This window comes from Crotalus tigris, unplaced genomic scaffold (assembly GCF_016545835.1).
Source record: "Crotalus tigris isolate CLP2741 ecotype Arizona unplaced genomic scaffold, ASM1654583v1 scf7180000017833.3397121, whole genome shotgun sequence".
Classification (NCBI taxonomy): Eukaryota; Metazoa; Chordata; class Lepidosauria; order Squamata; family Viperidae; genus Crotalus; species Crotalus tigris.
Genome location: NW_024096661.1, coordinates 449,988 through 464,705, shown reverse-complemented (window position 1 = coordinate 464,705; position 14,718 = coordinate 449,988). Strand labels below are relative to the sequence as shown.

The window sequence follows — 14,718 nt, the reverse complement described above, 5'->3', positions numbered from 1 at the left end:
ATCTTGCATTTGATGAAAATGGTCACATTTTATAAAGTAGAATTGATGAATACATGCAGGGAAATTCAGGTATAGGTTTAATTATGATTAATTATGTGGACAAGAATATCAACCTTGCTGTCAAGCAAAATCAAGCTTTTAATAGCGAGTCCCACACAAAGTGCACTAACCAACAGGTGGTAAAAAAATAGGAGAATTCAGGCACCACACAGGTTATGTAGAAATTAAACACAGGGTCAGTCACAAAGGACTCAAATGTCTATACACCAATGCACAAAGTATGAACAGTAAACAGGGTGAACTAGAAATTCAGGTAAATGAGGGCAGGTATGATATTGTTGCCATTATGGAAACGTGGGATGAAACCCACAAATGGAACACACAGCTAGAGGGATTTAAATTATTTAAAAAGAAACAGACCAAATAAAAGAGGAGGTGGAGTTGCTTTCTATATAAGAAATAACTACATCTCTACAGAAATAGAGCACAACAATGATGAAAACTGTCTTGAATGCATTTGGGTCAATATAAAAGTAGGGGAGGGGGAATGACATTGTCATAGGTCTATACTATAGGCCACTCAACCAAACAGAGGAAATAGATGAACTTTTTGCTAGTCAGCTAATTAAGGTATGTAGGAAGCACATCACAATAGTAATGGTGAACTTTAATTACTCTGACATCAACTGGGAGACAAACTCTGCACCAAGTGGAAGATCAAACAGATTCCTGACAAATCTAGCAGACAACTTTGTCTCCTAAAATGTAGAGAAGGAAACTAGGGGATTAGCCATATTGGATCTAATCCTCACTAACAGAGATGAAATGATAGAAGGTGTTGAAGCCAGAGGAACCTTGGGGGGAAGTGATCATGCAATATTGGAATTCAATATTATGGAAGCATAAGCAATAGAACACAGTCAAACTAGAGCCTTGGATTTTAAGAGAGCTAATTTCAATAAACTTAGAGAGAGCTTCGGAAGAATTTCATGGATGAGAATCCTCAAGGGGAAAACAACTCAAGAAGCTTGGGAAATTTTGAAAAGTGAGATAATAAAAGCTCAGTCTAGCACAATACCAATAAAGAAGAAAAATAACAGCTCTCAAAAGAAACTAACATGGTGGCATAAAGAACTCTCTGATAAATTAAAAGATAAAAAGTGGAAAAAGGGGCACATAACTAAAGCAGAATATCAGCAAATAGTCTGAGCCTGCAAAGATGAAGTGAGGAAAGCTAAGGCTCAGAATGAACTAAGGCTTGCGACCAAAGTGAAAAATAACAAAAAAAGCTTCTTTCAACATGTAAAAAACAAGAAAAAAGTTAAGGAAATGATTGGTCCATTAGTGGGGGAAAGTGGCAAGAAGGTGACAAGCAACAGGAGAAAGCAGAACTATTTAACTCATTTTTTGCATCTGTCTTTACAAAAAGGGAAAAAACAGTCCAACCTATCAAAAATAGTACCATAAAAATAGATTAGAAACATTTTAAGATAGGCAAGAAAATGGTAAGTAAGCACCTGTCCAGCCTAGACGAGTTCAAATCACTAGGACCAGATGGCCTATACCGCAAGGTTCTCAAGAACTGGCAGATGTGATCTCAGAACTACTGAACTATATTTTTCAAAGATCCTGGAGCACTGGGGAACTACCAGAGGACTGGAAAAGAGCTGATATAGTTCCCATCTTCAAAAAAGGGGAAAAGGGGATTCAGGAAACTACAGACCCATCAGCCTGACCTCAATACTTGGGAAGATTCTGGAAAAGATAATCAAATAACGAATCAGTGAACACCTAGAGGCAAACAAAGTCATTACCAAAAGCCAACATGGGTTTGTCAAAAACAGATCATGCTAAACCAATCTTATTGCATTCTTTGACCAAGTGACAAAATTAGTGGACCAGAGGAATGCTGTGGATATAATCTACTTGGACTTCAATAAGGCATTTGACAAAGTAGATCACAACCTACTACTAGATAAGATAGAAAAATGTGAGTTAGACAGCATCACCACCAGATGGATTTGTAGCTGGCTGACCAGCCATACTCAGCATGTGATCCTTAATGGAACTGCATCTACATGGAGGAAACTGTGTAATGGGTTGCCCCAGGGCTCTGTTCTGGGCCCAATGCTTTTCAACATCTTCATCAATGATCTGGATGAGGGGATAGATGGGGAACTCATAAAATTTGCAGACGACACCAAGCTGGCAGGAATAGCCAACATTCCAGAAGACAGGCTTAAGATACAGAAGGCTCTTGACAGACTTGAACAGTGGGTGCTATCTAACAAAATGAAATTCAATGCTGAAGGTTCTATATTTAGACAAGAAAACCCAAATGCACAGGTATAATATAGGTGGTTCCTTGTGCAATAGTAGTAACTGTGAGAGGGATCTCGGAGTCCTAGTGGACAATCACTTAAAGATGAGCCAGCAGTGTGCTGCAGCTGCCAAAAAAGCCAACACAGTGCTAGGCTGCATTAACAGAGGGATAGAATCAAGATCATGTGAAGTGTTAATACCACTTTACAATGCCTTGGTAAGGCCACACTTGGAATACTGCATCCAGTTTTGGTTACCATGACATAAAAAAGATGTTGAGACTCTAGAAAGAGAACAGAGAAGAGCCACAAAGATGATTAGGGGACTGGAGCTAAAATATAAGGAATGGTTGCTGGAATTGGGTATGTCTAGTTTAATGAAGAAAAGGACTAGGGGTGACATGATAGCAGTCTTCCAATATTCAGGGGTTACCACAAAGAAGAGGGAGTCAAGCTATCCTCCAAAGCACCTGAAGGCAAGACAAGAAGCAACGGATGGAAACTGACCAAAGAGAGAAGCAACCTAAAACTAAGGAGAAACTTCCTGACAGTTGGTACAATTAATCAGTGGAACAACCTGCCTCCAGAAGCTGTGAATACTCCAACACTGGAAGTTTTTAAGAATAGATTGGACAGCCGTTTGTCTGAAATGCTATAGGTATTCTGACTCAAATCTAAAGTGCCTTCTTTTAAATCTAGTCAGATAGTTAACTCAAAAGAAACGATCTTATAATAAACAAAATATATTTTAATGAGAAAGATTACTTGCCTTCACGCTGTGGTTGATACTCCTGAAAATACATCTTTGTCCATCTTTTAGATCATCCCTTTAGGTAAGAGAATATTGCTCTTCATACCATCTTTATAACGACTCAGGCTCATTGTGTGACCTTCCATGGCCCCTGCTTCTTACAGACAAAGAGATTCCCATGTGGCTTGTGTCCAGGAAGTCTCCCAATGAGCTTTGAGACTCCTCCCACTGACCCATCAACATACGTAGCATTTAACCCAATAACTGCCAGACACTCCAACACATTGATACCTGCTGTCTAGTTAAGATTACGTAGAGCTATATGGTCCATAGAGCTATATGGTCCAGAATAATAGGGTTTCCTGCCTGAGCAGAGGTTGGATTAGATGACCTCCAAGGTCCCTTCCAACTATTAGTAGTAGTAGTAGTAGTAGTAGTAGTAGTAGTAGTAGTAGTATAGTATTCATTAGACGTGAACCTCAGTCAACTGAACATTCAAATTGACTGGCGGTGATGGTTGACACAGGTTGCTGCCAACATCCTAGGTATCAATCAGGTACCTCGTTAAAATGTAAGATTTTCTGAGTAGTGCAGTTTTTTGTAGTATTGCTGGAGTTATTGCAGAAAGCTGCAGTTTCTTGAAATATTTTTGAAATATTGAAATATATGAAAGTTTTTGGACATAGTTCCCAGTGCCTCAATGACAATGGGTATCACTGTTAGACGTTTCATCCATAATCGCGCAGTTTTGATGACCAGGTCGCGATATTTCGTAATTTTTTCCAGTTCTTTTTCTTCGACTCTGGTATTATGGATCATCGCACAGTCAGCCAGATGTTCAGACTGGATTTGGCATTTTGTCTACCTATCGAATCCTTACCCAGGACCTGGGATAGGCAGATGTGGATGTTTGATGGTAGTACAGGTATCGTCGCAGGATGGAAGCAGTTCCTAATAAGGCCGCCTTTTGCAATTGACTAATAGCGAATTTGTCAATGCCAATGGTGTTCAAGTGGTGCTCCAGTTGTTTTGGGATTGCACCCAAGGAGCCTATGACTATTAGTACTACCCTTGCTTGCTTTTGCCGCAGTCTTTCTATTTCTCTTTGTAGGTCTTTGTATTTTGTTATCTTCTCCAGTTCTTTCTCGTCTAAGAACTGGAGAAGATAAGTGTGAAAAACATAAGTGTGAAAAACAGTCATAAGTTACTTTTTCAGTGCCGTTGTAACTTTGAATATCACTAATTCAACTGTTGTAAGTTGAGGACTACCTGTACTACAAGTAAGAGGGGTACCAATAGCAGGGCTGTATGAAACTCAAGTTATAGAGTGAGAACCAATCTGGTGTAGTGGTTAAGGCACCGAGCCAGAAACTGGGAGATTGTGAGTTCTAGTCCCACCTTAATACAAAACTCGCTGGGTGACCCTGAGCCAGTGACTCACTCTCAGTCCTAGGAAGGAGACAACTTCAAACTAGTCTTGAAAAACCTTGCCAAGAAAACTGCGGGGGCTAGTCCACCCAGCCACCAGTAGTCAAGAACTGACTTGAAGTCATAAATACAGTAACTGAATGTTATTATGGCTACGGTAGTCTTAAATATATCCTGTCATTTTATTTTTAATTATAGTTTTCAAGAATGGAAATTATTTGGAAAACCATTTCAGCTCCAAAAGCACAGGCAATTCATCTCCAAGTTATTACACAATACGTCTTATTGATGCTGGGCTGAAACAGTCTACGTAGCCCGAAAGAGTATAGTAACTAGTAAATAGTGTAATTACACAAAATAATATTTCTTCCGAGTCAAGAATGCAGGCAGTCCTCGACTTGCGACAACTGAGTCCAAAATTTATGTTGCTAAGTGAGACGGTTGTTAAGTGAATCTTGTCCCATGTTACGACCTTTCTTGCCACAGCTGTTAAGTGAATTGCTGCCATTGTTAAGTTAGTAACAAGGTTGTTAAGTGAATCCAGCTTCCCCCATTGACTATGACTGTCGGAAAGTCGCAAGAGGTGATCGCATGACCCCGGGATACTACAACGGTCATAAATATGAACCAGGTGCCAAGCGTCTGAATTTTGATCATGTAACCATGAGGATGCTGCAATAGTCCAGTGCCGTTGTAACTTTGAATGGTCACTAAATGAACTGTTGCAAGTCGAGGATTACCTGTACTATGTTTACTTTCTCTACTTCTTTAAATACTACCGTATATTCCGGCGTATAAGACGACTTTTGAGAGCGTTGAAACAGCCTCCGAACTCGGGGGTCGTCTTATATGCCGAGTTGTCTTATACGCCAGAAATAAGGTAGTTTCTGGCGTATAAGACGACTTTCTAGGCATGTGACTCGGCGTCGATCGTCTTATACGCCGGAAATACCGGTAGTTTCCGGCGTATAAGACGACTTTCTAGGCACGCAACTCACCGTCGATCGTCTTGCGACCCGGCGTCGAACTCGGGGGTCGTCTTATACGCCGGGTCACCCTATACGCCAGAATATACGGTACCTTCAATTATCAACACAAAGGGACTAGAAACAAGACTGAAAATGTTGCATCTTATAGTTTCTAGTACTAAATTTATTTAATATTGTAGTTATCCCTACCCCAACAATTTATGTTTGAAATGATGTTCCAGCATTGGGAAAGCAAAAGATTACAGCCAATCATACTGTTGATACTGGAACCAAGACCATTTAGCCAACTTTCTCATATAAAACAAAGCATTTCCTTTGAGCTGACAGTAAACACCAAATTCTCAGCCTGATGTTTTTAATCTGTAATCATAGACCATGTTGTACATTTGGGACTCTTTAAAATATCTTGGGCTGCCTGAACACAATGAGCTCATGCTCTTTCCTTTCTTTGAGAAAAACAAGATGTGTTTTATTTCAACAAGTGGGTGAATCAGCAGATCCCAGTCTATGCCAAGGATTTTACTTAGGGCTCTGGGAATTATTTGACTCTTTTAATTATCTTAGTTAAATGATTAATCTTTGTGAATATCCATGTCAGATCAATGTGCATGAAATTCCAGTGAATAAGAATTAAGACTTCATGTGCCAATCTGGAAGAAGTACTTGTAGTAACGAAGAAAAAGAAAGTATATTTTATGAAAATGATTGCTTGGATCTAAAGATATTTATTTACTTATTTATTTACAACATTTATATAGCTGCTCATCTTCTTGCACAAACTGAAAACCCAGTTTATTTGTAAAATGGGCTCCTGCCAAATCCTTTAACTTTTTTTTTTTTTGCTGTTTTTTCTCTTCACTACCAAATGTCCTTATGCTGGGTCAGTTGATCTTCAGAATCAGTGTTTGGGAAAGAAGTATGGGTCTGTAATGGGGTGGGACATACGAACCCATGAGAATCTCTCATTGCATTAGCAGAGTTCAGTTGAATCCTTGGGAATCTCACTCACTATATAGTTCTTTTGCCATTAGCAGTGCTTCACAAGGTCCTGTTTAAATTAACCTACTACTGCTTATCTACAGATGATAGATTTAGGACAGAGGATGTGGAATCACTATAGAAAAATCCAGGGCTTTTTTTGTCATAGAACGCCCAGAACGGAGTTCCAGCACCTTGTTTGGATGGAACCTTGTAGGGTAGGCAAGGCGGGTTGTATGACGTGTGTGAGTTCCAGCACCTTTTTTTTTTTTTTACAAAAAAAGCACTGGAAAAATCTATGGATATTGAAATTGATGTCTGCAAAATGCTACACATATAGAATTGTGCGTGTTTAGATCTCTTCATATGACCTGAAATCCTGCTTTTTCTAAGTTTCTTATCCTGCTGAAACACATCCACATATTTGGAGAAGCATGAAATAGCTTTGCAATCCCGGAAAAATGCTTGGTGAGGACTAAATGCACTCAATGGACAAGGAATGCTGATTGACAGATATGGGAAAAACGGGAAGTCAAGAGAAGAAGGAATGGATCAAAGTATTCTGAAAGAATGAAAAGCTAGAATATGGAATAATACAGATCCCTAAAACATTTTGCTGTATGTTCCATTTGTTCAACGGAATATTCATACAATAGAGTCCGAGTTCATTCTCTATTGTATGTCATCGTAGTTATGATTAAGGGTTTGTATTAGATTATCTGACAGCAGAGGATCCTATTTTTTGGGAATGATTTAACATTCTTCACAATCAGAAATCATGAAATATAGCAACATGTTCTGGCTTGTCATATTAAGGAACATCCAACATTATGGAGGAAAATCCATCAAGTGATTCTTTCTCTAACCTATGAAAATCTTGAGAATAGCTCTAGATCAGGGGTAGGCAACCTTGGCTCTTTTATGACTCGTGGACTTCAACTCCCAGAATTCCTGAGCCAGCATAGTTGACCCCTGCCCTAGATCAGGCCAAAGCCCATCGCAGAGAAGCATTCTTTTCCCTCACAGTGGCCTTATATGGTGGCTCCGCCATCACACATGGGGAGACCCATGTCCTTGAAACTGGTATTTGGAAACATGCTGCCCCAACCCAGAGTTATATAGAATCTTGACAGATGATGAATTTATCCAATCCCTTCTAAAGCCATTCAAGTTAGTGTCTGTCTTAATAAATTCCAGAGGTTTCTTGTCTCCTGTGGGAGCAACTGCCTCTTTTTGTTTATAATAAATCTCCTTCTAAACAGCTTCATTGATTCTCCATGGTCTTAGCATTTGGGAAAAGGAGAAAAACTTCTCCCTGTTCTTTTTTCCGTGCCATGCAAACTTTTCTACACTTCAAACATCACTACCTACAATAGTTTTTTTTTCCAACCTAAAGAGACTAACATTTTCTTGTAAGGAAGGTTTTTAAGCCCTAATTACTTTCATAACCCTGTTCTGTATCTTTTTCAATTCTATTATACCTTTTTTTCAGATCTAGAAACCAGAACCCTACAAATTTGCCCAGTACAGAGATACCATAGATTGGTACAAAAGCATGATAATATCAGTGTTTTAATTTTTATATTTCTTTTCCTAATGATGGACATAAATCTTTCACCCTACCCCACTCTGACACCCTTAGCCTTTGATGAGCAATTATCAAAAACTTTTTTCAAAATCCCCAAATACATTATGATTGAGTTAGCTATTGTATGTCCATGTATCTATCTACTAACTTCTCAATAAATTCTAAATGGTTGGTGAGAAAGTCTTTATGTTTGTGGAATCCATGCTGATTTTCCTTTAGGAGGGCTTGTTTTTATTTGGTTATTCCTCCAACCAGTTTGCCAGAATAGACATTAAGCTGACTATGTTCTCCTGAATATTGACAAAATCAAGATGGTTTTTCTTATAATAATATATCATCATAATATTATTTTAACATTAATACAGTCTCATGTATGTCTGGTTGAACTAATGGGAAAGTTGGTATCGTGTAGGAAAATAAGTGTACAAAGAGGATTGTGCTGTAGAATATTTTTGTGTGCCATAACATCTTAGAATAACAATTATTAAAATGATGAAATCTGTGACTTCAAAATATATAAAAATATATTTGAGAAAGGGTCGAACTGCAAATATTCTGAAAATTATGGCTCAACTTGCATGTTCTCTTCTTGTCTTCAAACCAACTCTTTCCTTCAACAATTTTTCATTCTTCTAGATGAGCTTTTCCTAAACTTGCTTCACTTCAACTTATCATCAGCCAGCATCCTCTTCCCAATCTGCAGTAAATCACTAATTTTCTTAACCTCAATCCATGTTATAGTAACATAAAAGAGAGCAGGAGCTATATCAGATTTATATTCTATATAAAACTCAGCACCTAGTTAGCAGTTAACTTTTTCTCTTATAACTGTGAAAGACATTACAGTCCCAATTTCATGCTAGAAAAGAAATAAAATATGGCAGGAATTATGCAGTCACAATTAAGTACATCTAGTTATATAATTTATGTAATTTTTTATACAAGCATGAAAAAATGTGTACCTGGATTTGAAAGAACAGGTGTCTCCTTTGTGGTATAGCCAATAATTCCCACTTTTTCTGAACCAACATTTATTATTTTATAAGGAAGGATGTACCCTGAGATATTACTTGCTATAGATCCTTTTGGTCTAATGTTTGCACTCAGTATAGGAAAATTTGCATGTTTAAGGAGGGGATCCAATAATCCAGCCAAACCATTATCAAATTCATGATTTCCTAGAGCCTAGAGAGAAAATAAATATCCAAACAGAAAGGGAAAATATAATTAATTAGAATTAATAATTATAACATATACATACCAATCACATTACTTTTTTTCAGATAAACAATGTTATAAAGTTTGCAAAAGAGGTAAAAATAGTAAGCAAAGAAGAAATTAAACATTGCTAAAACATATAAATCAGCTTCATCAAATCATTAACAAGTTAAATCCAAATGTTATCTCTACAAAGACTTTCCTATCTATTTCAATGAATACCAACAATACCCACACCTGCTTATGTGAATTATTTTCTTCATGTAAAGCCAATGAGTAACTACATTTATTAACCAAAGTGTGTTTTCAAAACCCTTAAGGATTTAGCAGACTGTCCTCGTTTTTTCTTTCTTTCTTTCTTTCTACTTTTCCTTTGAACAGCCTACTGATTGTATTAAAATAAAATAAAGATAACAGAGGCATGTCTTAGTGAAGAAGCCTGGAGTCCTCTCACTATTGATTATAAATGAAAACTTCTAACAAATCAGAATAAAAGAGAATATTGGGGAAATTAAATAAACATTAATTCTGGATTTTCCCTATTTCAAAGATCAAGTATGCAAAAACAGCATTTAAATTGTTCCAATTTAGATAATGAACAGCAGATAATGTTTTAAAGTTCCCCCCTTTCTCAGTTTTCTATTAGTTGAATATTCTCAAAGGTCATATGCTTGTTCAAAGGTCATTATTATATTTCATAATTGAGCCATAAAGTCTACATTATAATATTCTATTTCTACTTCAAATCAATCGCCTGGAAATTTTTCAGGCCAGGAATCAAAGACTGTAAAGAATAGAATAGAATAGAATAGAATAGAATAGAATAGAATAAAGAAGCTATTCCAACATGGATGGGCTTTATTACCCCATTATATCTGGAAGAAGCCTGCTATGGTATGTTCCTCAAATTCCAGTCCATGTCAAAGCTCATGATTTTAAATTGGATAATTTTATCCAAGCCCTTTATTTACCCGATATGACTTCAAGGACTTCAGAAAAGTCAACACCAATTGACCACTTGTTCAACCACAAAAATGGTGAAGCCATCCTTATCATACAAACCCACACGAGTACTTTTATCCATCTCATAGGGGTGTTTTTCCCCGAGCCAGGTAAGGATAACATTTGGAAATATATTGATTAGATAAGTCCTCAATAAGATTTTATCAATTTCTATGCAAACAGTTTTCTGTACAGGTAGTCCTCAACTTACAACAATTCATTTAGTGACCGTTCAAAATTACGACGCTGAAAAAAGTGGCTTATGACCATTTTTCACACTTATGACCGTCGCAACATCCCCATGGTCATGTGATCAAAATTCAGCCACTTGGCAGCTGACTCATATTTATTGACCATTGTAGTGTCCCAGGGTCACGTGATTATACTTTTTACGACCGTCTGACAAGCAAAGTCGATGGGGAAGCCAGATTCACTTAACAATTGTTTTACTAATTTAACAACTGCAGTGATTCACTTAACAACTGTGGCAGGAAAGGTCATAAAATGGGGCAAAACTCACGTAACAAATGTCTCAGCAACATACATTTTGGCCTCAATTGTGGTTGTAAGTTGAGGATTACCCGTCATTTCCCAGAATGTAAGCTTCTCTGTAAATCTATCTTTCAGTCACTCACTCACTGTAAAAGAGACTGAACCATTGCTGCATAAATCAAGTGATGCGGATAACAATGTTCCACTACCAGCTAAAGCAGCATTTGTTCCTTACGATATTGGCAGAGCAATCATTCTTTTTTTTTCTAAAAAAATTTTTATTTTTCATTTATCAATTACATAAACAAAAAAGAAAAAATTTCACATTTGACAAAATAAAATAAATACACATAGGTGTTGCTTGCCCACCCCCCCAAACTGCATCCGCCCTCTCTAACACTCTCCCTTACTTCCCTCCTCTTTCTCACCTCCCCTCACCTCTCTCTCCCCTCCCCCTCTCCTCTCACCACCCTACTTCTTCCCTAACCTTTCTCCTCCACTCTCATCCCTCTTCGGATACAGTGCCAGGGAAATGCCCAAGCAACATCTCTCTCATAAGTTGTCCCATCTATTATCTTACTTTAATCCTATTGTCTAACCTACTTACCCACCCACCCCCACCCCCCCTCCCCCCACTCCCCAGAACACCCACCCCCAGCCCCCCCTCCCCCCCACTTCCCAGAGCTTGGCACAGGGTTTTCAAACATATTAAACAAAATCTACTTAACTTTAACTAATACAAACTGAATCTAACTAAACCTATCCAACTATACAAATAACAAAATCAATAACTTACTTTAACTCAGATACGAAACAAATTTAAACAACAAATTCAAACAAATTAAAAAATTTAAACCAAAAATTATTCATAATCAACTATAAAAATCAAATACAAAGCAAATTAAACAATTCCAAATTTAAACCAAAAATTATTCATAATCAAAACGATACTTTTAATCATATCTACTCTAATCATAATTTATCCATTAAATCCCATATTTATTCTTCATATAATTTATCCAGCTTCTCCACACCAAGATGTATATTTCTTTTAAACAATATAAACTTGGCTCTTAACTCTTCCCCCCCCAGACCCAAGTAAATTTATTAATCATAAATTTAACCTTTTCTCCTAAATCAAAACCTATCAGCTTCTTATACACTTTTATTATATCATAATATATCGTAATTATCTTTATACGTTTATTAAAATTATAATAAGTACTCCCAAATATTATATCACTAAATTAAAACCTATCAAGTCTTCTCCCAAACAGAAATCATAATTTTAAACTTTTAAACTTTCCCCTAAATAACAAAGATTTAACAAAACTCTTTATAATTCCCCCCCCCCCCAAAAAGGCTAGCTAGCCGGCTGATATTCCAGCTTTTCCTTCTATTGTCTAGCGCATAGAAAATGGCGGAGAACTTTCTGCTGTTCCTTTATTTTACTTCTGAAAGCTGCATGAGTCATACTCAATTTCTTTAATGAATCTTCTGTTAAGGAGGACTGCTGCAAAAGTTCAACCTGCATATCTTCTTCAATCGGCTGCTCTTCCAACTTTTCTTCTGATGTCTCAGCTGTGGGTAATGAAGAGCCCGCCTTTATTTTGCTTCTGAAAGCTACACGAGTCATACTCAATTTCTTTAATGAATCTTCTGTCAAGAAAGATTGTTGCAGAGGTTTAACCTGCATATCTTCTTCAATCGGTTGCTCTTCCAACTTTTCTTCTAATATCTCAGCTGTGGGTAATGAAAAGCCCGCCTTCAAAACAAAAGTGTAAAAATCTTTCGCTTTTGAAATTGTATCAAGTCTATAATGTATCCCCGCATAATTCACCGCTATTCCAACTGGTATTTCCCATCTGAACCGGACCTGTTGCCTCTTAAGCTCATCAGCCAGAAAAACAAAATGCTTTTTTACTTTAAGAATTCTTGAAGGTAGTTCTTTCAAAAGTATAACATCCTGAGCTGCAATTTGAAATCTCTGCTTATAAAAGGCTTGTAAAATTTTATTACAAAGTGATCTACTAGAAAAATAAATAACCACATCTCTTGGCAGATTCCTCTGCCTCGCAACCCTTGAATTAACCCTAAAAACTTTTTCCGTCTCTCTCAATATTTCTTCAGGCTCAGATTCCAAAATAAAAGCTATGTCCTTTACGACCACTTGTCTCAAATCCTCTTGAATGTTTTCCTGCATTCCCCTTATTCTTAAAGCAAACTCCATACTTCTGTATTGTAACATAGTAATTTCATCCTGAATTATTTCCACCTTATTTTCTGTTTTATCAACTCGATCTTTCAATTTTTCAGAACTTTCTACAGCAACATCAATACGCTGATCCAGACGATCTATATGATCAACAAACTTCTGAAACACAGTTTCCTAAATTTATTTTCAATAATTTCACCTATCTCTTTTTCAATCCGTCATACGCTATCTTCGAAAGCGTCCTGTAAGTCTTTAGATAAAACTGCTGGTAAAGCTGAAAAAAGTGGTGGAAATTTAGACTCGAGGCAGAGCAATCATTCTTCATTCTTGTCTGGCCACAGCAAATTGCCATAGCAGCAAATGGTGTATCACAACTTCTCCTTGCCCTGTAGCATTTCCAAATAGCATGGTTGGCACCACCCTTTGGCCTAATGGCTTGGGGCCAGGTTATCTATTCTAAGGCACTCTCCCAATTTCATCTACCAGAGTAGGAAGGCAGGGCAGATTGTAGGTCCTAACTATCAAAGAAGGACATCTGGTGGGACCTAGGAAAGGGGTGGTAGCTGTGGTGTCTCTCTCTTTTTGGAACCTCACTCTCCCAGAGATCCCCACCTTCCCCCCCCCCCCCACAAAGCCTTGAAGACACGTTTTTCTCGGTGGCTTGAGGCCCTCATTCAGAATGACTCAGGTGGCTTGCCTGCTGTTGCTGTTGCTGGGGGAGTTTAAATTATGGGTTTTTAAATGTGGATTTTTAATGTTGTAAGCCATCTTGAATCACTGTGTATGAGGAGGGTGGCTATATAAATTTGTTTAATAAATAATAATAATAATAATAAGGTTGGAGTTGGATGGGGATGATGTGGACACACAGTTACAAAGTCTGTGTTATCCTTGGAAGAAGAAATGAAGCACAATGTTCTTGAATCCTCGTGACTGCTTATACATCAGCCACGTTTTTTGAACTGGTAAGATGAGATGTTTCCTGATTCACTAGTTGGACCACCCTCTCAATTCATAAAACATTTATGCAGCTTTGTATTAAACTCCCACGTGCAGTATCAAGAGTTATGAAGCTAACAAGGTAGATGACAAGAAGACCTCCTGTTCTGCATGACCATGAGACAATCCTGATAAAAAAATAACAGAATAGCAGAGTTGGAAGGGACCTTGGAGGTCTTCTAGTTCAACCCCCTGCTCAGGCAAGAAACCCTATACCAAGGGTAGGCAACCTTGGCTCTTTTATGACTTGTGGACTTCAACTCCCAGAATTCCTGAGCCAGCCATGCTGAGGGAAAAGGGAGAGATTTCCAAGCTGAGCCAAGCAGGCTCAGGAATTCTGGGAGTTGAAGTCTATGAGTCATAAAAGAGCCAAGGTTGCCTACCCCTGCCCTATACCATTTCAGACAAATGGTTATATTGGTATTGGAAATATCAGTTTCCTCATCATGGCCTCATCTTCCCATGAAAATCCCTTCAGCACCAATTCCTAAAAAAAAAAAAAAAAAAAAAAGCTTGTCTGTACTACCTGGAGCAAGCAAAATATGTATGAATTGGGCATTGTTGTTCTGAAACAAGAGTCATCCCTCTAAACACATTATCACATAGCAGTGCTTTCCTAGCATACCCAACCAATGGCAAAAGAAACATTGCTGTCCTTTGCGTTGAGCTTTCTTATAAAAATAAATTTGTGGAGGATGAAGGGAGGAATCAGTGAACGAAGAGAAGGATGAGGGGGG

The 14,718-nt window shown here is 37.7% G+C and overlaps 1 protein-coding gene across 2 annotated transcripts in view; it reads right to left on the bottom strand.

The window, feature by feature from the left end:
- NT5E (5'-nucleotidase ecto) overlaps positions 1-14,718 on the bottom strand; it is a 31,470-nt gene that overhangs the window by 14,528 nt on the left and 2,224 nt on the right. For both annotated transcript variants that reach the window (XM_039343074.1, XM_039343073.1), the window contains exon 2: positions 9,018-9,240. In XM_039343074.1, the coding sequence (XP_039199008.1) occupies positions 9,018-9,240 (223 nt within the window). The remainder of the gene's footprint in view (positions 1-9,017; positions 9,241-14,718) is intronic.